This window comes from Dermochelys coriacea, chromosome 1 (assembly GCF_009764565.3).
Source record: "Dermochelys coriacea isolate rDerCor1 chromosome 1, rDerCor1.pri.v4, whole genome shotgun sequence".
In the NCBI taxonomy this organism is placed as follows: domain Eukaryota; kingdom Metazoa; phylum Chordata; order Testudines; family Dermochelyidae; genus Dermochelys; species Dermochelys coriacea.
The window spans coordinates 134,439,931-134,462,791 of record NC_050068.2 but is presented as its reverse complement, the minus strand read 5'-3'; the positions used below and the strand labels follow the sequence as shown (position 1 = coordinate 134,462,791).

The 22,861-nt window shown below is 41.9% G+C and overlaps 2 protein-coding genes across 3 annotated transcripts in view; both read right to left on the bottom strand.

The window, feature by feature from the left end:
- The window catches only part of LOC119863036 (toll-like receptor 8), a 40,265-nt gene extending 24,877 nt beyond the window's left edge, over positions 1 to 15,388 (bottom strand). The window contains exons 1-2 of one of the 2 annotated variants that reach the window (XM_043502819.1): positions 15,361 to 15,388; positions 14,862 to 14,911 (exon numbers count right to left, since the gene is read on the bottom strand). The gene's annotated coding sequence lies outside the window, so the exon portion shown is untranslated. Of the gene's footprint in view, positions 1 to 1,440; positions 1,716 to 14,861; positions 14,912 to 15,360 lie in introns of those variants that run through there. The other variant, XM_038420760.2, reaches the window with a different exon arrangement.
- On the bottom strand, positions 6,152 to 15,467 carry TLR7 (toll like receptor 7). Its single transcript, XM_038413831.2, has 3 exons — positions 15,361 to 15,467; positions 14,862 to 14,911; positions 6,152 to 9,347 (listed from the first exon to the last, which is right to left on the bottom strand). The coding sequence occupies exons 2-3, from the start codon at positions 14,862 to 14,864 to the stop codon at positions 6,198 to 6,200; spliced, it is 3,153 nt and encodes a 1,050-aa protein (XP_038269759.1). The 5' UTR covers positions 14,865 to 14,911; positions 15,361 to 15,467; the 3' UTR covers positions 6,152 to 6,197.
- Between the last annotated feature and the right edge of the window lie 7,394 nt (positions 15,468 to 22,861).

Sequence of the window (22,861 nt, the reverse complement as noted above, 5' to 3'; positions counted from 1 at the left end):
ACTGAGCATGCTCAGGAACACCTGCTGAAGCTGCTGCCCTCATTCTGCCCCCACTATCGGCCAGTATGGGTCATCGCTGGGCAGAGCCACTTCGCTCTGCCTTCTATCCAGGAGTTTTTAAGGCTGCATCACCCCCTGCCTTAGGGCATGTCTATACTCAGGGGTGAAAGTAAGTTAGAGGACTTACCAGTACGCCGGCGTCCTGAGCAGGGGCCGTGGCCTCAACCAGAAGAGGCGTGGCCTTAAATCCCTGGGCCCTTTAAATCAAGATTTAAAGAGCCAGGGCTCCAGCTGCAGTAGTGGCGGCTGGGAGCCTGGGGCCCTTTAGATCACCCCCGAGCTACCAGCTGCAGAGGCGGCTGGGAGCCCCGGGGCTCGGGGGCGATTTAAAGGGCCCAAGGCTCCAGCTGCCGCTACTGCAGCAGAGCCCTGGGCCCTTTAAATCACTGAGGAGTCCTGGGGGCTCCTGGCTTCCACTACTACCCTGGGGTTCTGGGCTCTGGCAGAGCTTTAAAGGGCCTGGGGCTCTCCTGTGGTAGGGGCATTACGGGGCGGTACGGGGCGTACCGGCTTACTTTCATCTCTGTCTGTACTACAGACTTAAGTCCATCTATGTTAGGTGGCTGATGGCTAGATGATGGGCGCTGACAGGACCGCGGTAGCTGATGTCCACACTACCCTCCTTCTGTTCGTGGTAGGCTAGAAGTGCTTCCACTGACTGAAGAGGTAAAGTGTGAGGGACTGAGAGCCAGGGCTCTCACCTCATGCAGCCCTCACAGGGAGCCCAGCTGCCCCCTGGGCTCTCAGGTCTCGCTAGCGGGGGCCAGTCCCTTGGGCTTCTCACCTCCCCGTTCCCTGCTGGGAGTGGGTGTCAGCTGCCCAGGCTTCTTGGCTCACTGAACGGGGAGCCTCCGGGCAGCAGCCCCACTGGCAGTGGGGAGCCGGGGGGCAGCTGGACTCTGGCTGCTCAGCTTTCTTGTCAATTTCATGACTTCAGCATGGAGTTCTGAAATGGACAAGGCAGCCAACAGCCCATGTAAGTAAGGCAGTGTCTACACAGACACTGCATCGCCTCGTCCTAACTACACTGACACAAATGCTGCACCTCTCATGGAAGTGGAGTTATGATGTCGGTGTAGTAGAGCGCTTACATCGGAGGGACAAGGCTGTAATGTACATGCTGAGCTTCCTTACATGGACCTAACTGTGTAGTGCAGACCAGGCCTTACACTGTGATATCCCCAGCAAGTGAGTCTGCCTAACGGCCAGTGCCTGTGCTTTGCTTACTCTCCAAGGGCTATGACCAGTGTATTGCCAGCAGTTACCAGAAACCAGACAGCTCTTTCTATGCAAGCACATTTATTCTTAAGGTTAAAAGTATTGCAAAGAAAACGTACATTAAAAACAATAAAAGTTCATGTATACATGCTGAAAGCTTACCAGTGGTGACCCAGCCATCTTATAGAGTCCTAGTAAGCCAAAATCTTTCCAACTCTTCTACAAGGTTCTCGCCTTACCCCCGCCCTCCACTCCAACCTGGACAGAAATTCCTGTCCATTTGCTGGGTCACAAAAAAGGCTCTGAGTTAGCTTAAACCCAGATTTCAGAGTAGCAGCCGTGTTAGTCTGTATTCACAAAAAGAAAAGGAGTACTTGTGGCACCTTAGAGACTAACAAATTTATTTGAGCATAAGCTTTCATGAACTACAGCTCACTTCATCGGATGCATTCAGTGGAAAATACAGTGGGGAGATGTATATACACACACAGAGAACATGAAACAATGGGTTAGTTCACGAAAGCTTATGCTCAAATAAATTTGTTAGTCTCTAAGGTGCCACAAGTACTCCTTTTCTTTTTGCTTAAACCCAGATTGTTTATTCTTTGTCTGTAGATCTCTGGAAAACCCAGCTTGAATTTGTATAGGCCAACCTCCCCAGGAAGTGGTATCTCTGTGGAGGTGATTCATCTTAACCACCCATACTGTTTCTAGTTCCTGGTGGAGCTGTAGCAACCCTTCCCCCTGAAGTTACATGCAATCCCTGCCCACAGTGTGACATAAACCATTCATATATTTACCACCAAATGGTTTCCACAGCTATTGCGTACAATTGCAATGTGTGTCATAGCAGGGGAGAAGGATTGAATCTGGATCTCCCACAGCCTAGGTAAGTTCTCTAACCACTGGGATAAAAGTTATAAAATGGGCACTTCCTTCTCATGGATTCTGAATGGGCCCCGATCCAGTAGCCATGCCCTGAGCACACCTACTAGCTCAGGCGCTGCAGGTGGGTTAGGTGGAGGAATGCCTAGCTTCCCATGGATTGTTGCACTGCACCTTTGGCATGTGGACAACCAATATGAGGCAGCAGTGCGCATGCTCAGAGGCAGACACATAGGGGCCTAGGGAACTTTTACAGTGAAAATTTAGTCATGGAGTTAGTTTACATGCCTACAAGGTTAGGCAGCAGCCAAGCAGGTGTTTTGTGAATGCCAGTGGCACCTAAATGTTGATTTAGGGGCCTAAAGAGGCAGTTAGATGCCTAAGTCTATTTGTGAATCTGGTAGACCAACAGGGTAAACAAGTTCCATGCTGAGGCCCTCTCACAGTTAAGGCAGAGGGCTCAAGCCCCTCAACTGATCTTCACTGTCATTCCCATCTCCGAGGTATCCAAGATCTAAACAATTTAGGGCATTTACTAACAATCTGTTGCATATAATTATGTTCATTTCCTTTTTTTTCCTTACAAGTAGGAGGTAGGTGGGGCTGTGATCCACCGAGGGCCCAGATCTTCAAAATTACTTAGGTGCTTAACTCCCATTGAAATCAGTGGGTGTTAGACTCCTAAATACCTTGCAGCATCTGGGCACAGGTACTTTTTTCTGGGAGTTGCTATCTTGTACTTTAACTAAACATTTTTTTAAAATCTTTAGATCTGATTCGTGCAATGATCATCTTCAGAATGTGACCCAAATATAAACCAATGCACAGTCTGTGGTTTAGTCCTTGAGCAATCTGAAGCAATAGTTCAGAGAGAAGCATGAATTGCTGCTTCATCTGAATGGGTTGGTAGCTCATTATGAACTAACTGTAACTTTCCAGCTGCAAGAATGGAAATGGAGAGAAGGAGAATGTGGGTTAGTTTCCTTTTTTCCTAAGTTATTCACAGCTGGTTCTCCTCCTCCACCCCTCACCACCTCAGCTCAGGTTGGATAGGAGCTGTTCCCTTTCCTCACACCCCACTTTCTTTTTTAAACATCTTCTATGGTGTAACTGAATGAAAAAATCACAACTTGTAGTAAAATGCTTGTTATCACACGGGTTAAATGCTGTACTATTGAGAATGCAGAACATTCCACATGTGCAGATTGACAGGAGAATGGAATAACAGTTGAATACAGAAAACTACACAGGTTCTGTTACATACACAATTATTATAGGGCATTCAATAAGGAGCAGGAAGGGACTGTAAAGGTTTTGGTATTTCAGTCTTCTCTCAACCCACACGTCTGTGTATTTGGTGCAGGGGACTGAGGGCGAGCATGAGAGGGTGGTGACATGTGAATGCTGTTATTTTCTACTCCTGCAATGATTCATGTGTAGAAAATGAGCACTGGCTCAGTCTGTGGTTAAGGCGCACTGATCACTTTTCAGGATCCTGCTCTGCTTGAACATCCCCACACCCAGTCACTCCTGAGTTTTGCTTATCGCTGATCATGAGTTGTGTCTGGGAATCATCTATACAACCCGAACCAACACTTATGGAACATCACCCTTCTTTACACTCATCGACGTACATACTCCACACCCTTCATGTGGCCTCCAGCTCAGTGAAATAGGGGGAGAAGCACAGGGATGTCTTCTCATTCTCTCCCTGATGTGTGACAGGTCTGAAGACAGGGCCTAGGTGCCACTAGCCCAAATCAGGTGGAAACAAAGCATTTTCTCTCACCCTCACCATTGGCAAGTGAAAATAGGAGGCAGGAGCAGGTGGAGTAATGAGACTTTTCTGTTCCTGCCCCCTTCCCCTGTGCCCAGCAATAGGAGGCAATTCCACGTATATGACATGTTATGGAAAACGGCATGGAGATGGTTGTGGGGGAAGCCAGTGAACACAGCTTCCTTTGGCAGAACAACCTCCTGCATTTCATGTTACATATTACACTTCATGTATGCATGTATTGTATGCAGTGTTGTAGCCCTGTCGGTTCCAGGATATTAGAGACAAGGTGGGTGAGGGAATTATTGTTTATTTGTCCAACTGCTGTTGGCAAGAAAGACAAGCTTGCAAACATCCACTCAATGTGCAGCAGCAGTAAAAAAGGTGAACAGAATGTTGGGAATGATTAAGAAAGGAATAGATAATAGGCCAGAAAAGATCATATTGCCTCTATATAAATCCATGGTACGCCCATGTGTGCAGATGTGGTTGCCCCATCTCAAAAAAGATTTATTGGCCTTGGAAAGGGTTCAGAAAAGGGCAAGAAAAATGATTAGGGGTATGGAATGGCTGCTGTATGAGGAGAGGTTAATAAGACTGGGACTTCTCAGCTTGGAAAAGAGACAACTAAGAGGGGACATGATAGAGGTCTATAAAATCATGAGTGGTGTGGAGAAAGTAAATAAAGAAGTGTTATTTACTCCTTCTCAAACAAAAGAACTAGGGACCACCAAATGAAATTAATAGGCAGCAGGTTTAAAACAAACAAAAGGAAGTATTTTTTCACCCAATGCACAATCAACCTGTGGAACTCCTTACCAGAAGATGTTGTGAAGGACAAGACTATAACAGGGTTCAAAAAAGAACTAGATAAATTCATGGAGGATAGCTCCATCAATGGCTATTAGCCAGGATGGGCAGGGATGGTGTCCCTAGCCTCTGTTTGCCAGAAGCTGGGAATGGGTGACAGGAGATGGATCACTTGATGATTACCTGTTCTGTTCATTTCTTCTGAAGCACCTGGTATTGGACACTGTTGGAAGACAGAATACTGGGTTAGATGGACCTTTGGTCTGACCCATTATGGCCATTCTTATAAGCTTACACAGAGCTCTTCTTCAGGTCTGGGAAACATACTCAGTGTCACAGTTAAATACAAGGTGGAACAGATTTTTAGCATAATTAGTTAACACATATTTCAAGGGACCATTCAAGGTGAAGTGCCCCATTAACACTCCTACAGTCACTGTGGAGAAGGGAGGTGACAAGGAAGAGAGGGGAAAAAAGGCACCTGGGGGCAAGAGAAGGGGGTTGTTAGTGGCTTATAGATTGTTGTAAAAGCCATAAATACAGTGTTTTATTCAGTGCATGATTTTTAGTGTCTAGTGAAGTTATGGATTTAAGCTCCCAGGTTTGTCTTTTGAAGATATTGGGCAGGTTTCCTTCGAGAATGAGGACTGAGAGGTCAGATGTAGAATGATTGCTCTGTGAAAAGAGTTCACCCACAGGTGACATGGTGTTTTTATCATTTTTCAGTGTGAGTTCATCTGAGAGCATAGCGATTGTCTGGTTTCACCCACACAGTTGTTACTGAAGCATCTAGTGCACTGGATGAGGTACATCTTGTGATAGGCATGTGTAGAACTCATGGACCTTGAAAGGTGTGTTGTGGGGGGTATTGATCATCCTAGCAGTGGAAGTATGTCTACAGGTTTTACATCTGTTGTTCTAGCAAGGTATGGTGCTGCTTTAGGTTGGTGAGCTACAGTTTTATATGAGAATACTATTTAATCTAACAATGATCCAAAGAGCACCAGTTTCAGACACAGCTAAACTTCTCCTTGTAGTCCATGTAATACAGTAACACAAGTAAGTGGTCTCAGAGATATTTGAGCCAACCTACAGGAGAAGCTCTCAGCCTCCACTGAACTGAAAACTGGAAGCTATGATTCTGTTCCAAACCTGAGTCTTCCAGCTGGTAGTGCATTTTATCTCTATGTGTAGCAGTAAGTGCCTGGTAAGGTGCATGTCATTGAAACAGCCTGGTTGGCAACTGGTGATGATTAAATGTAAGCCATCATGTTGCAGGGAGACAAGTAAAATACTGTCTTTACAATATTATGTGCATTTAACTTTTGATATAATGTCAGGCTTAAGTTATCTCCCATGATTTGAAACCTTCTTCAAGTAAAATTTGAGTTTCAGTATCACCCAGTCTACTCAATATCATACTAAGATTGTACAGGGTGTGGGAGAGCTACACAGTCTCTTGGAACAGTTTGTTGTAGGTTCTGTCATTGTTTGTCATTAATGCATTTTTCAGACACTGCCAGAAGTAACACTGGGACTGAGGATTGGTTGGCCACTCAAGGACAGAGCTACTACACAGCCTTTTCCTCAGCTGGAGGTACCTGGACTTCTTCAGAGCTCTCTCAAGAAATATCAAGATAATCACATCCACTTTTTCATCCATAAGTCTCTGGTGTGCCATGTAAAATGCTGTCTTAAAGTTGCCACTTGTTGTGTACTTGTTAGTCAGCACAAATACGGTTTTTCGGCTCAGTTGTATGCTCTGGGAAAGGTTGTCCAAAACTGGTTGCCCCGGCAGCCAATCTCTTTCTTCCAAACATAAATTGAACTGTTTATCTTTTTGATCTTCCAGGTTTTCAACTAATTCTTTCAAGATCCATTCAGCTACAGCTGGATCTTCGTTATCGTAGGAAACGAAAGCATCATAGCAAGTTTCTGGTGAATGTAAACGCCGATAGCCCTTTATCTTGGCAGTGCATAAATGGTAACTATACCACACATCCCAGAAATAGAGGTGACTTGTAACTGTGAACACCATCAGACACAGGATAGCTGATGCTGACAGAGAGTACAGGATCACATGAGAGGAGTCCAATTCGCAGGTATACAGATCCAAGAAAATCACACTCTTACCTTTATGTGCTCCTGGGCCTGCACAGATCACATCTGTGGCCAGCAGAGGAATTGTAACCTCAGTCTGGTTGATCCACCAAACAAACCACACAGCATCACAAATGCACTTGAAAGGGTTGCCATGTAAAAGCAACATCTCCAGATTGCTGATAACATTCTCTGGGAAGCTAGATTTCTTAATTATTTGGATTTTGTTTGAGCTGAGATCCAAGTATTTTAACTGGAAGGCATCTCTGAGAAAGTACTTAGTCAGCCGTCGGATCCTATTGTTCTGTAGTATCAGTTTGTGGAGGGTTGCAGAGCAATTGGACAGCTCCCGGGGGACAGTACTCAACAGATTGTTGCTAAGATCCAAGGTTTCCAGTTTCTCCAAAAAGTGGAGTTTCCCCCAGTTGAAAGATTTCAGCATGTTATTGGTTAAGATGAGTACCTTGAGCCGTGGAGGCATGCTTTCAAAAGCACTAGGAGGCAAAAAACTCAGAGAGTTGTAGGAAATGTCCAGTTGCTCTAGGCTGGTCAGATTCTTGAAAAATGACAAGTATCTAGTATCCCCATCCTTCCATAAAACATCTAAGTGATTTCCTTTGAATTCCAAAGTCTGAAGAGAATGACTTTCCATCCCCAGATTAGTAGAAGTGGAAATTTCATTCCCATTCATCATCAGCTTCTTCAGAAAGGTCAAATTCTTTGTAAAATCAAGCATGTGAGTAATACCTTCTGACAGAAAATAATGTTTGTTATTGCTCAGGTCTAGAATTTCTAGATCTTTCAGTTCCTGGAAGGCAGTCGAGTACAACAAATCAATCCGATTGTTAGAAAAATCCAGATATTTCAGTCCAGACAGAGGGTAGAACTCACTTCCATTCAAAGTCTGGCTGATAGCATTACCTGACAAGTTGAGGCATTTGAGGAAAGTGAGATGCTGGAAGTCAGAGGGGTTGATAAAAAATATGTTGTTTCTGCTTAGATCCAGAGTTTCCCCATAACTGAGGCAGTCCTCATTAACAAAAGGTTGGAAGAAAGCAGCCTTTTTGTCTTTGGATTTACAACTTCGCCCATACTCATCATACCGGAAATAATGCATTTCCTGCAGCATTTGGCTTTTGTATTGGTCTACTGAAGGCATGGGGATAGAACAAAAACCATGATTATTGAATTCACCTGAAGAAGGAGATATTTTATTTACTGAGAGGTCTATCATTTTAAGAGATGGGAATTTTTTAAACATACTCAGGTTAGCGAGTTTGATAAAATTAGTTCCAAGGTCCAAAATTGTCAAGTTTCTAAGATGAAGCAATGGATGTAGGTTTTCTTGACTCAATTCTCTGAAGACATAACCCTTAACCCTCAAGATTTCCAGGTTTGAGAGAGAGGAAAATGTCTTAGACAGGTTCAAAAATGAAGAATAAACCTGAAGTTCGAAATTAAAGGACAGATCCAGTTCTACGAGGTTGGGGATAAAGTTCAAAAAGCAAGCTTCTCCAATTTCTTTGGCCAGGAAATTTTGAGAAAGGTCAAGCACTTTGAGATTCTTGGTGTTCTTAAACCAGCTACTGGGTACCTTGTGAAGGGAGTTACTGTGAAGGCGCAGAATTTTTAATTCTTTTAAGGCATCAAAGGCCTTGTGATGGATCCAAATTGGGGCATTATTAGGGCACGGAGTACACGGAAATGGGGCATTGTAACAGCGAGGGCAGTTGCCACTTAAATCAAGAATTTCCAAATTGTAAAGGTCATTTAAATCATGCTCCTGAACTTTTTGAATCATGTTATTGTAAAGGTACAGTTCCTTTAAAGTAGATGACAAATTGTGTGGAATGTAGGTTAAATTATTGGCTTTCAGGGACAATACTATTAAATTTCTCAGGTCCCGGAAGGCTGCTTCTTCAATTTCAAATGAAACATTGCATGGATTACGGTAATAGCAGTTCTGTCCCAGGTACAACATTTCTATGTTTCCCAGTTCTGACAGATTCTCTTTTGTGATGGAAAAAATGCTGTTTGCTTCGAGGCTCAGCAGGCGTAAATTAGAAGGAAGCCCCCGAGGTATTTCTGGAAGCTGATTTCCATCCAAGTACAATGACTCTAACTTTCTAAGAGTGGCAAAGCTGCTGTTCTGGATTTGCAGTCCCCTGGTGCACACATGATCCTTTGGCCCCAGTCGAACAGGCACACAGTTGCACCTGAAATCAATCTCCAAAAGATTATCAAGATGGACAAAGGATGTTGGGTAAATGTTTGGAATATGGTTAATGGTGAGAGTCAGGTTGGTGGTGTTCGGAGGAATCCCTTGTGGGATTTCAGTGAGGCGACGATCACTGCAGTCCACTATCACATTGGCTTTTGAAGCTTCTACTTTTACATCACAGGGTAAGCTTTTAGGAAACCATCTGGCTGACAGCAGCTTGGAAAACAGGAAGAGCAAGAGGAAGTGCAATCTGTTTGAGGGCCATGTGTGAAAGGCCTGAAAAGAAGGAAAGAAACGCACATTGATTTAGTACAGCTGCAATATACATCTACAATTATTTTTCCCTTTCAACAATTAAATATTAGATCCCAAAATTCTCTATTCAACAAAGCACTAAAGAACATTAAAGAACTTACTCAAAAGTGTTGTGAAAGACAAATGAAATTCGTGTGCCTGGGAATTCTCTTTGGTTAATCTCCATTTCCGTGCACAGCTACATCATACTCACGTAGGCACAGAGAAATCCATCTGAAAACTTGTGTGGAATTAGAACAAGGAGTCTGGTGGCACCTTAAAGGCTAACAGATTTATTTGAGCATACGCCCTCCTGGGTAAAAACTCCACTTCTTCAGATGCATGGAGACATAAATATAATGGCACATGAAGAGAAGGGAATTACCTCACAAGTGGAGAACCAGTGCTGACAGGGCCAATTCGATCAGGGTGGATGTAGTCCACTCCCAATAATAGATGAGGAAGTGTCAATTCCAGGAGAGGCAAAACTGCTTTTGTAATGAGCCAGCCACTCCCAGTCCCTATTCAAGCCCAAATTAATGGTGTTAAATTTGCAAATGAATTTTAGTTCTGCTGTTTCTCTTTGAAGTCTGTTCCTGAAGTTTTTTTGTTCACGTATGGCTACTTTTAAATATGTTATAGAATGTCCAGGAAGATTGAAGTGTTACCCCCTGATATTTGACATTGTGTGGGATTAGGTAGCTCAATTTAAAAGGGTTAAATAAATCCCATATAGAAAGCTATCAAAAAAGTCCAGCTGCATATGTTAACTCAGCAAGGAGAGATCTGACATTTGTTTTTTTTCATACTCATGATTTCCCCCTATATTGTACTTCTGTATATCCTTTGAGAATGTAGTAATATTACATTTAAAAGGTATAGGAGAAATGTTTCAGAGTTCATTTTCAATGCATGGTAAGTTGTAGCTGTACAAAAGGAAGCAGTGAAATGACTAATGCACAAATTGCTGTCATATGCACAAAATAAACAAATGGAAAAAATAGGGTGTTTTGTTTTTAAGATACTCGGTTCAGTTTATAGTGGAGTAAGGGCTTGTCTATATGGAGACTTAGTAGGTGGCAAGCTGGGGTGTATGTCTACTGCAAACAAACCTGCTGTGCACTAGCTGGCCAGGTGGACCCCTTGCCATGCACTAAAAGTTCCCTAGCGCCCTTTGATCTGCAGCTGTGCACTACAGAACTTTCAGTGTGCGGTAGCAGATCCACTCAACAATTTCCTGTGCAGCAGGCTAGGCTAGTGTGCTGCACATTCACATCCTGGCTTGATCTCCATGTGGTCAAACTGTAAATTTTCAAAAAGTGACTAGTGACTTGGGTGCCCAACTTGACACACATTAAAGGGGCCTGTTTTTCAGCAGATATGTGATCAGCACCCTTTAAATCAAAACAAAATATACTATTACTATCACTATATACTTTTGAAAATTAAGGCCAGTAAACTAAGGTGTTGATGTAACAATGATAGGTTAAAAAGAATCAAGCAGAGGTGTACTTTTAAATTGGTTGTGTCCCTTTAACAAATAATAGCTAAATAAGAGAGCCAAAACCCACAGACATTTCAGTTCACAGAACCTTCCCAGATGAGCTCTCTTTTCACACCTATGTTTGTGATTTTGGCTCCTCTTTTTATTTATATTTGTATTGGGGAGGGAAGGGGACTGGAATGGGGAAGTAACATTTCTCAGTATTCTAGTGGATATTTCTTTCTTTCATATGCAGTCACTATTTTTTTGTTCAAGTGATATTATACATTAAAGTTGTCAATTACCTGAATTTCAATACAAGTTTAACTATCCTTATTTATTGTGTTATTTTGGGACTGGCTTTTATCTGGATCTTTTTTTGATTGGCAAATACATTCAATGAAAACTTTAAAAAAATTCATAATTAAAATTTCTCCCTCAGTAATTTGATGTGTAAGGAATGGAGAACAAAACATTACACCCAGTGCTTTTTAATGAATCAAGTAATTACATGAGGGAATGTATTGACTGAATGTGGATGTTCAATTAAGCAGCTAATTATATTGAGAATCAGATTCTTAAACAGATGCCATTAGGAGTGCCCAAGTGTTTCTTCACTCCTGTTTGATCATGTGAACATCTTTTTGTTATTACAAGCCACCTGTTAAACTGAAAGTCTGGGAAAATGCTGTTGAACACTAATTCAGGCACACTTGGTAGGTAACATAGGCATTTTGAATATTTAGGTTTTCATGTTATATATGTTGTGCTCACTTAAGTTGCTCCCCTGCTGCTCCTCCACCCTGACCATATTGTATTTTATTGTTACCTAAAATAGCCAGCCCCAGATGTATACAAAGGAGTTAACAAGAACTGAAAGGAGACCAACCATAAGAAATAGATGGAATGGCTCTCATGTGACACTGCATTTCTGTTCTCTAAAATCAACACTTGCTTTAAGAACTTCACGAGATTTATTTATTCTGTCAACTTTCCAATATAAAGCTTCAATACTAAAGTAGGAACATAAAAAGTCATTTACCTGATCCTCATCCAATTGAAGTCAATAGGAGTTTTGCCATTGACTTCAATGGCAGCTGGATTGTGTCCTAGGAGATATTTTATGTCAATGAGACAAATTTAATTTATTTTCACATAAGGTTCAGATCAGTTCTCTACTTTCCTGAGGAACCTCAACCTTTCACTCAAATGGGTGACTCCATTTGACAACACCTCCCACGCTTCCATATAGCCTTAGAGTAAGAGAAATTGGTTGCAACCTCCAGGCTGAGGTAATCTGCAGAGGAAAAAAATCACTTCCCCAACTCAATATTTTTCATTAATAAACAACAGAGGTGGTGATGGAGGAGGAAAAAAGGCAGATTGGGTGGGGGGGAGGAATACTTTTTTAAAAAAAAAATTGACTGAAAACCAAACTAACAGAAAAAAAAACCCTGAAAAAATTAACTGAGAACTTTGAACAAGATGAAAAATTACCCATTGAAATCTTCATTTGGTTGGAAAAGGAATTATTTTTGTTAAAAAAGTTGCAAGAGAAAAATTTCAACAATATTATGCATCACTTCATTTTAAGGAGCACATTTAGTAAACTCAATAACAGCACATAAGCGATTGGTAACTTTTATAAGGGATGAGAAAATACATAAATGATTACTAGAATAATGAATATTGCTACCAAAAGGGTAAGCTATAAAAAGCTGCTCCTCTACTGACAGCAGGGTCATCTCCAGAACCATGAGCAGGATACTTGAGGCTATACACCAATCATGAGAGCTGGAAGAGATGTTCACAATCTCTAGCACAAAGTTACTAAAGAAGCCTCAGGCTCCCTAGCTCCTCTCCAGACTTATGGGGTGTGTCTGCCATGGAGGTCACTCAGTGAGTGGGAGTTTCTCCACAAGCACTATTATAGGGGAAGACATGTTTAATTACAGCCCATTGTGGGTAGCTCAAAAAGCCAGCTGGGAGTGAGAGCAGTGTGTTTCAAGGGGCTAACCTGGCAGAAGACCAGAGAGGCACCATCACATGTCAGGATGAAGAGAAGAACAGGGCATAAGGATGCCAGTCCTTCTCTCATTCCCCAACAAAGACCAACGTATGTGTGTTGGAACTCTAACTTTCAAGTTCAGGTCTGTACAGGTCTTGCTGTAACAGAAATGTTGGATTCTTCACTATGATGATTCACTATGGACAATTTAGACGTTTTATTCAAACCTGATCTTTGACGCTTTTTAGAGAAGAAGGATGGTGCTGTGATTAAGGTATTGGACTGGTACTTAGGAAACCTGGGCTCAATTCTTAGCGCTGTCACAGGCACAGGCACTGACTTTTGGTTTTTCTGGTGGGTGATTTTGAAGAGGAGTGGAGGGGGGGAAAGAGGGGAGTTCTGCCAGCTTGGGGGGAGGCTATTTTCAGCATATTTATACACTTATTTTATATTCTAGTTATTGAATGTGTGTCTATCATTGGTATCTTAATAATTTAATCATTATTAAGATAGTAATGAACTACATAATTATATTATGAATTACAATATATTAAAATCATTGCACTCACCTACAAGCTGTCTTCAGTAATGACCCAGTTTAAACACATTACATCTCACTGTAACTTTCTAGATGAAACTGTCAGCCACACTGTGGCTCATGAGGGCAGTACTGGGTTTACAATGGCACCATGCCCACATGCAGGAGGGGCCCAGCTCCACCTGCATTCTGCCCTGAGGCCCCATCCCCACTCAGCCTCTTCCCCCTGAGGTCCCGCCCACCCCTCACTCCTCTCCACCCCCTCCACCCTGTGTAAGCAGCGGCAGGAGCCTTGGGGACAAGAGGCCAAGTGGGAGCAGGTCCTCAGGACAGATCGTGAGCTGAGCACCCTCCCTATTTTTTTTTTTAGTGGGTGCTTGAGGCCTGGTGCACCCACAGAGTCAGTGCCTATGTCACAGGCTTCCTGTGTGATCCTGGACAAGCTACTTAGGGCCAGATTTCTAAAGGTGTATTAAGTGCTTAAAATGCAGCTAGGTACTTTTGAAAATCTCACTAGGCACCTGCCTAAATACCTTTACAAATCTGGCCCTTAATGTGTCTGTGCTCAGTTTCTCATCCATGAAATGGGGGAAGTGCCACTTCCTTTCTTTCCTCACCATTCATCTGTCTTATCTATTTTGAGTGTAAGCTCTTTGGTTAAGAAACTTGTCTCTTGAATTATTTGTCCACACCACAGACTACTATAATACAAACAAGAATAGCATCTTTCCCAGATCCCTGTAGAAAGGAGATGGAATTAGCAATAATAATTTGTGTCAAAGTCTTCAGAGTAAAAGAAACTGAAGTTAAAAAACAGTAGCTGCAACTGTTGCAGTTGTTTTCTGCGTAGCCAGTTTGTTGCTATTGTAGGAAGCACAAATAGAGCCTCTTTCTGCCTGATTAACATTTGAGCAAGTGATCTATTCTCTAGGCAAATACAGGCATTTCACTGTTACATGTAAATAAACATATTTTTATAATCTGACCGTGTGGCTGTCCATGACAATTTAAGGACCAATTATGACTTGTATAAACGCTATCGAATCCACATCTGACTTACAATATTCAGTATTCATCAAATATTCAGAAACAATGCACTGGGGATATTTTCTAAATGGACTTTTATCATCCTTCTTTGAAGTTGTTTCATACAGATTTTAAAGGCAAAATATAATTGGAGCAGAGAGAGAGAAAATAGCATCCCAAGGGATATGAACATTCTGGAAGATGATATTGTTATTAACATGCTATAATACTAAACTTGCAATAAAATAGTAGGAACAAATGTTATCTGTCCCCTGATCCATGTTAGTGTAAAGCCAACTATAATCATTATGACAAATTATGAAATTGGTGTTGGGAAGGAAAGGGAAGAGGATACAGTCTGAAAAATCCCTCTCTCACCCACGTTGCAGTTCCCATTCCACAGAGCTCTAAGAATATGCTTAAAGTGGAAGCTGAACCTACCATTTTCTGTGTTCTTCCAAGACTTAGAGATGACTTTTCCCTGGCAAAAACTGCAAATCAAAGGGAGACAACAGCTTGAAAGGAGTGCCCACTGCTTCAGCTCAGGTACAGAAGCAAGCACAAAATAGCATAACTCACTGAGACACTAGAATAATGTTCGGATACTATTGTTTCTTCAGTAAAGATGAAACTTGAGAAATCAATTACATGTGAAACAGCTGCTGCTACTCACTTCCTCAAAGCTATATATTTAAATTAAGCATTTGGGACCTCATTTATTCCAGCCCACCCTCTACACCCTGATAAAAATAGCTCAGGGTTTTACCTGCACTTATTTCCCCCTTTCCCCAGAGTCCACATTTGCTCATGAAGAAGAGGTGCACTGTCATTCTGAATAGCAATTAATTGTCAAGTTTGCCATGTTTTTGTATAGCTTCCTTTTCAAATGGTCTATTTTATCCAAATACAATCTCTCTCTCGCTCTCTCTCTCAATCATACCTTCAGAGGTTAGATTGGCTATGGTGACACCTTCTCCAAGAATCTCCTGAGAAGCTCAGCTGAGGCAACATGGGTGACCACAGTGGGTGCGCAATGCCAAAATACTTGAGGAGTATTTACTGGGTAGGGAGCAGAGGGTTGCTAGAAAAGAATAACATCCACTCAGATGACCCAGATTTGTACAAGTTCAACTTCCTCTTTCTAAGCTGGCAATGTTGTTAGAAGCAGCATGAATAGAGAGAGGATCCGGACATTAAGATAGTTAAATTTCTAGTCCTAAACGATGATTAGTTAGGGTTCAATCTTGCTCCTATCAAAATCAATGATCAGGCCCCTTTTTGACCACCACCAGTATATCTAAAGTTGTATAATAAACAGACATATTCCCTAGCCTAAGAGGCTTACAGTTTAAATAAAAAAGATAACAGGAATCAGATGCAAAACAGACTAGCTCACAGCTGTGGATTATTTTGGATTTTTAATTTCTTGCCCTGGAGGATTAAAAGTGAAAGACATTGGGGAAGAAATGTCTTTTAAGAGTGGGGGCATTGAAGGAAGGTAACTAAGATGTGGGACACTGTAGTAGCTGATGTAGTTACACTGGTGCAAGTACCTAACATAGATCAATCTAGGGTACTAACATGGCTCCCATTACCATAGTATCTGAGTGCTTCACAGTTGTTTGATGTATTTAAACTCATGGTTTTAGAGATTGAGATCTGAGGCATAGAGAGACTAAGGCCCAGATCATCAAAGGGAGACATCAATAGGAGTTAGGAACCCAAATACTTCGGAGGATCTGGGCCTAAGTGACTTGCCCATGATCACACAGGAAGTCTGTGGCAGAGCAGGGAATTAAACCTGGGTCTTCCAAGTCCAAGGCTAGCACCCTAACTATTGGACCATCCTACCTCTGAAGTCCTTTTTCCCCCTCCCAAGACAGGAAGAGGCATAATGGTATTTTGTTCTGAGCATTAAGTGACCACAATCAGGCTTATAGTTGCCTACTTTCTGTACTTAATTCCTAAAGATATGTTATCACTACAATAACATTTGGTTTTGCTGATAGACCTAGACATTTCTTTTCACAGATGGTTCATTTAGTCTTTCACTTTCAGGTATTATAAATAATGCATCAGCTTTGCTAAAATTCTGCTTAGTTCTGTGGGACCTGTAAACACATTTTTATAGAAGGAAAAATACTTTGTAAGTGATTCCACTTAATTTATGTAGGCAGTCCAGTTAGAATACTTAACAGACTATCAGTCCTAGGGGCCTGCATATGTCTAACGCATCTTTAAAGCTCATTGCATGCCTTTAGTGCTGTGGAAATAATCTGTTTGATGCATTTAATATTACAAAATGGATGTTCATTAAGGGACTGGTCCAACACCAACGGAAGTTTAATGGGAGACTGTCCATTAAACCTGCAAGGTGGGTCTCTCGAGTGGCTCAACTGTGAGTGCCAACTTCAGGGCAGACTGTCAAGAAGCAGAGCAGAGATCCCAAACTGGTTGTATGTTCTTGTGACAGAATGCATCCCATGGTCACACCCTACACATGATTGTAATCTTTGTACTAAGTATGCCTTCTGTAATTGTAATCTTTGTACTAAGTATGCCTTCTGAGGTATCATTTGGAAACTCATAACTTGCTGATCAGTCATATGGTAAAATCCAGGTAGCAACATTATGTATAAAGTCAATGAACTTATGAACATTATGAACATAAACTGAAAGCATTACAGAACTGTTTCCCAAATAAGTCTGGGGAGTGGCTAAATAAAAGATAAAGGGAAAGCTTATGCCCCAGCCAGGTGTCAACAAAATTAATGGGCCCCCATCTGTGGCAAGTGGCTATTCTGTGGCAAGAAAAGAGGGCAGGGACAAAGATCTGCATTTTAGCAAAAAAAAAAAAAAAAAAAAAACAGCATGTCTGCTTCCTCCATCAGACCCGTCTCTACATTCCCAGCTGGAAATGCTTTTCAAAGAGGGACTGAATCTATACAAAGGAGGGTCAACACCCCAAGACACCCGTCTCTCTTTCCCTGGCTCATCTCATTCTCCACATTTGAGAAGACAAAAGAAACAGCCATTGGACACTGGGGGAGGGGTCCTGACCTGAAGAGTTTGATCAGTAATGCTGTTGGAAGCATACAGTGAGAAACTTTGCTTGAAATCAAATATACTTTGTTAAACTGGGCACTAGAAAACATTTTATCTTTATTTGGTAACCGTTTCTTACTCGCATGCCTCATCTCACTTAAAATCTCTTTTGTTGTAGTTAATAAACTTGTTTAAATTCAAGTGTCTGGGTAAATTCAAGTGTCTTTTAGGGTGGCAAGCTGTGTGTATATTATTCCCTTAAAAGGAACAGATTTAATATATTTGGACTGTCCAGGAGAGGGCTGGGCAGTATAGGATATACATTTCTCGGAGAAAATCCACGACAGGCGTTTGTTGGGTCACCATGCAGTATAACCCAGGCTAGTGAGAGCTAGGGTGCGACTAGCAGGCTGCAGTTACACACACACACACACACACACACACACACACACACACACACACACACTCTCCCTGGAAGTGACCTGCACGCTGGTAAACTGTTTGTGAGTGGTGCAGGTTTGGAGCTACAACAGTAAGGCGTTGCATGGCACCTCAAGTTGAAGGGCAAGGGTGACACAGCCCCCCACAGGTCTTGATTTCATTGTTCTATAATTAAATTTCACCAATCCAGTAATAAGTGTGAACTCCTAGAGCACTATAACAGCCTTAACAGAGTGGAATGCCCAAGTGACTCAATCTTGCCACCCAGGCAAGCTGGACTTAGTGATAGATGGTCGCTATACACCAAAGATCACAAAACATTCAGGTTATTCCCAGTCCCAAAGGGCCAGTCATTTACCCCAGGTCAATCTGTACCTTATATCTCACACCAAAGAGAACACTTGCAGTCAATCCTATAGTAAACTATCTAAGAATTTATTAGCTAAGGAAAGAAATGAGAATTATTACAAGGGTAAAGCAGGCAAGCATATAGACACAAATGAGTTACAGTCTATGGTTTCAAAAGGTGACAGTTGTAGTAATCTGTCTGCTCTGAATATCTCTTAGGGCTAACCCAGGTTGATTCTGGAGGTCTGCTTCTGTTTTGTAGCTCTGGCCCTGTAAGAATCCAAACAGCAAAAGAAATGAAAATTTTTCACCAGCTATTTTTAGTTCCTTCTTCCAGAATTCAAGGGATGAGCCCTTTTGCACATAGCTTCTTCATGGGTGTAAGGGGGAAAACAACAGTCTTTGTATTGTGATGTTTCACAGATGCCCATTTAGTTTTGACAGGCCTTCTTGGTGGGCAGGCGATAATCCTCCGGACTGGGTTCACAGTTTCAGAGAAAACATTTTTACAGTTACAAACCAAAAAACCTCTTAAATATTACCTTATAGCATGTGCTAAAGATATTATAAGTGAGATTAATACAGGCAGCATCTTATAATAATGTGTTTAGACTTTATGAAATGCTTGCAAGTCCAATACCCATTTTAACCATATTATCACACAGGTGAACCAGACTAGTTTCCAGCAATGAATTTGTCAGTGCTCAGTTGAGTCCTAAAGCTTTGGCTGGCATCTGGTCTGTCAGTGTCACAGTGTTAACCACCTCTGCAGAGTTCCATGCTTGTTTTAAAAAAGCTTTGTGCAACCTATTGATTTAGGGGAGATTTTCAAAGGCATAAATGTTGGCTAAGCACCAAACGTTCACTGACTTTCAAAGATGCACCCTTTAAAAATATCCCCTTTAGTACATAGCCACCAATGCACTCATTTTAACTACTGTATAAACAAGTTTCCTTTTGGAAACCATAATTATGCCGATTTTATTTCTCTAATTTTTTTTTCTAAACTGAATTTGGCAGTTATCCACCATGTAGCGCTTAAGTTTCAATTCACTGTCAACTGAAACTGCCTAGTGACTGGAAAGGCACATTAGTGAAACAAAAAGTTCCCCCACCCTGCCGGGTGAGACATGTTTCAAACATCACACAGAGAATGAGAGAGACAGCATACAAGCTATCTCAGTGGTCTGGAACTTCAGACCTATGGCATGATTCTCAGAGGCACTGAATCATTATATTCAATGGGAATTGGGAATGTGCAGAACCTCTGAAAATAAGGCTGCTAGCACTTCTAGGAATCACAGTTTTAATCACACTAGGACAACACCTTTCAGCCATCTGAGGTAGACAAATTAAATTCCATGCAATGTGTCATGTGGAGAGAGGAGATAAACCCTAAGGCCCCAACTGCTCTATGTTGACAAAGAATCTATAGCACTGCTCATAAAAGTATGCATTTGCCCCATATCAGGCCAATTCTCCCTTCTCTATTGTGAAGGTGAAAGTCACTCAGCAGAAAAGTGCCCTCATTGTTCTATGAGGATATCTTTTCCCTCCATGGAAGTGGGCACAATCAAGAAAGGAGACAAAACATATTTCCCCCCCAAAAAAACCAAAAAACAAAAAAACAACTGCTGACCAATCCACAGGAGGCCCAAGACCTAAATGGTTTATGCAGCATTAACTGCTGTGATACTAGTCAGAGTAACTGACAGATATGAGCAACTGGCAGTTGTTTCAGGGGTGCCCATCTACAAAGCCACCTGCATCTGTTGGAGTGGAGACTAGAGGTTCCCCTTCCCCTGGATTTCATCATGCTATTACTTAGCTATTTACTGTATTAATGTCACATTGGGTACAATCTTCAAAGTACGATACTTACCAGGTGATTTAACAGGTAGTCACCAAATTCTTAGAAAAAAAATCTTACTAGTTTTTTGATGAATATACAGTACAATAAAGCTTTACACCAAAATAGACAGATGCACAATGTGAACCCCAAAGAGAAATGGATAGGAAAATGGAGAAAACACAACAACAAATGGTCACGGCAGATAACTGTGGAATTGTAGGATCCTGGCTGATAAGAGTTACAGAAATTGTGGGTTTCAGAGTAGCAGCCGTGTTAGTCTGTATTCGCAAAAAGAAAAGGAGTACTTGTGGTGATAAGAACTAAAAATACTCAATACACAAAAGAGGAAACATAGTAGGCCAGATCAGACTACAGAAGCCTCACCTCCAGCTATGTAGAAACAAAAATTTAGCTATATAATTAATTCAATGCTTGCTTCTGCAACCCAGAATTAAATATTGCACTATAAAAAGGATTGATGGTCCAAATTCAGCTGTTTGAGGCCCATGGCAATAAGAATTTAACCCACTTGGTTTTGTGTTGTACAATTGATACGTTTCCTAATACATAAATTTGTCTAAGTACATGCCCAAAAAAATCTGTTTGCACTGGAAGATGACAAACACTTCATTAAAAAGTGACTTACAGAATCACTGTTCCACTGTCCCATTAAAATGCAGAGAGGCACTCTCAAAATACAGATTTAGACAACGGCAGCTCTTTTGTCTATTTACTAGAGCTGGATGGTGTGGCTAATTGGCTTTCCTATTGTCTAGACTTGACTGGGGTTTGAATGAGGTCTACTTAAGTGCAACATGGTTAGGAGACAAGTATTACTGGTTGTCTGGAGGGGAAGGAAAGCTGAAGGAATAGCAAAGGAGCATTACTTCCTTGGCTGAAGAGGCATTCCCAGCTGCTGTTTCTGTAAGTTGGTATCTAGGGAGCCTAAGAGCAAAAATTCCCCTGCACCAAGTGTTGCATGGTGCAACATCTTGTTTCAGATGTAGATATTACTACATTTTATTTATAGCAGCTATCCCAGCTGCTAAGCATATTGCACATGTTTTATTGAGATTGTTTTTATGCAAGTGTCCCATATCAGGTCCATAGTGAAACAGACGAATCAGAATTTCCTACATCTTTCCAAGCCTGTCTCAGTTATCCTTCTCTCAATCTCCTCTACAAGGAAAAGCCTGGGGATATAGGTGGTCCTTGTAATAAGTCTAAAAAGGTCATCACATCTGAGCTGTTGAGCCAAGAAAACATGAATTGCAAAGGCAAGTCCTTTTCCATCAGCCCCCAAGAATGCTCCATCAGCCCCCTCTTATCCGTGCTACTGCAAAAATCCAATCTGCGGGAGAGTTTGGCTGTACTTGAACACTTGAAGACTACTCAAACATTAGTGAGTGCATCTTATTTAGTACACCTTAAGGTGACCATATTATGTATGTTCGACAATGGCACTGGTTTCTAGACATAATTCAAAAAGTGTTGGTTTTGCTCTATAAAGCCTTTTATTATACGAGTCCTGTCTTGAAGACCACTTGTGCATTGCCCAGACAATGGGGGCACTCAGAGCTGGTTTGTTGGTCTTCCCTACAGACTTTGTTTACACAACATTTTCCCCACAAGAAATGACTGACCATTTTTAAAATCAAGAATGGGTGTTTTTTAAAAAAACATATGCTCTGGAAATTTTGGAGAAGTTCTATGACTTGTGCTATACAGAAGGTCAGACTAGATGATCACAATGGTCCCTTCTGGCCTTTGAATATGATGTTTGTTGTACTGGCTTAGGTGATGAATTTACAGTAAAAACAATGTACATATTCGTAGTAGGAAAAAACCCAAGGAGTCTTTACTGCAAGAATGCAGAAATAAATTTTTTCACGTCCGCAACTTAAGTGCTGAAAGGCAGGGGCACTTGGGGGGGAAAAATAGTACATGATCATGTAATCAAAAACACTGCCATAAAGCATACACAAAACAACTTAACATTCCACACAGATCTTAGTTTTGGTGTTTTCAAACTTGCATGCCTGTCTAATTTTTAATAAAATACTTTAAAACACAGGGTGGTTTTGTATAGTAGTTCCTACCAGAGGGTTGTTTGTTTTAAGAAATCAAATTCTGTCATGTACAACTGTAACACTATACCACATAGGTAGTGACTAGAGTCCAAATTTTAATGGGACAGTCAATGTATTTAAGCCCTCTGCCAGGTGTCTGATTTTTTGCTAAATAGAGGCAAGTTGTCCCGTATTTTCTGCATCCCCCCGATTTCAATACCAACAGGTCCTGCTGGTGGCCAGATCCCTGCTTGCCAGCCACTTGCCCACCAATAGTGGGAGGGAATGAGGGGGGGGTCAACAATTGGGATGGGTGTGCAAGGCTGGTGGCAGGAAGATGCAGCATGGGGACTGCTCCTGCTGGTCCGTCAGCACAGCCCCCGCTGTGTGCTAGCTGTTGGCCAGCAGGGCCCCCGTTCCCCATCCCGTTTCCTGCTGGCTGTGCGCTGCAGCAGCTGGTCAGTAGGAGCAGGCGGTGACCTCAGGCTGGGAAGATGCAACACAGGGTAGCAGATGCAGGCCTGTTCCAGGGACCCAGCAGGGCTTAGAGCATCAGGCAGGGGGGGTTCGGTTGGTCACTCCTCATGTGCGAGAGAGGGGTAGGGATGGGTGTAAGGTTGCCAGGTGTCCATGTCAACCAAAACATCTGGTCAAAAGGGCACCTGACAGTGTCTGGTCAGAAACAT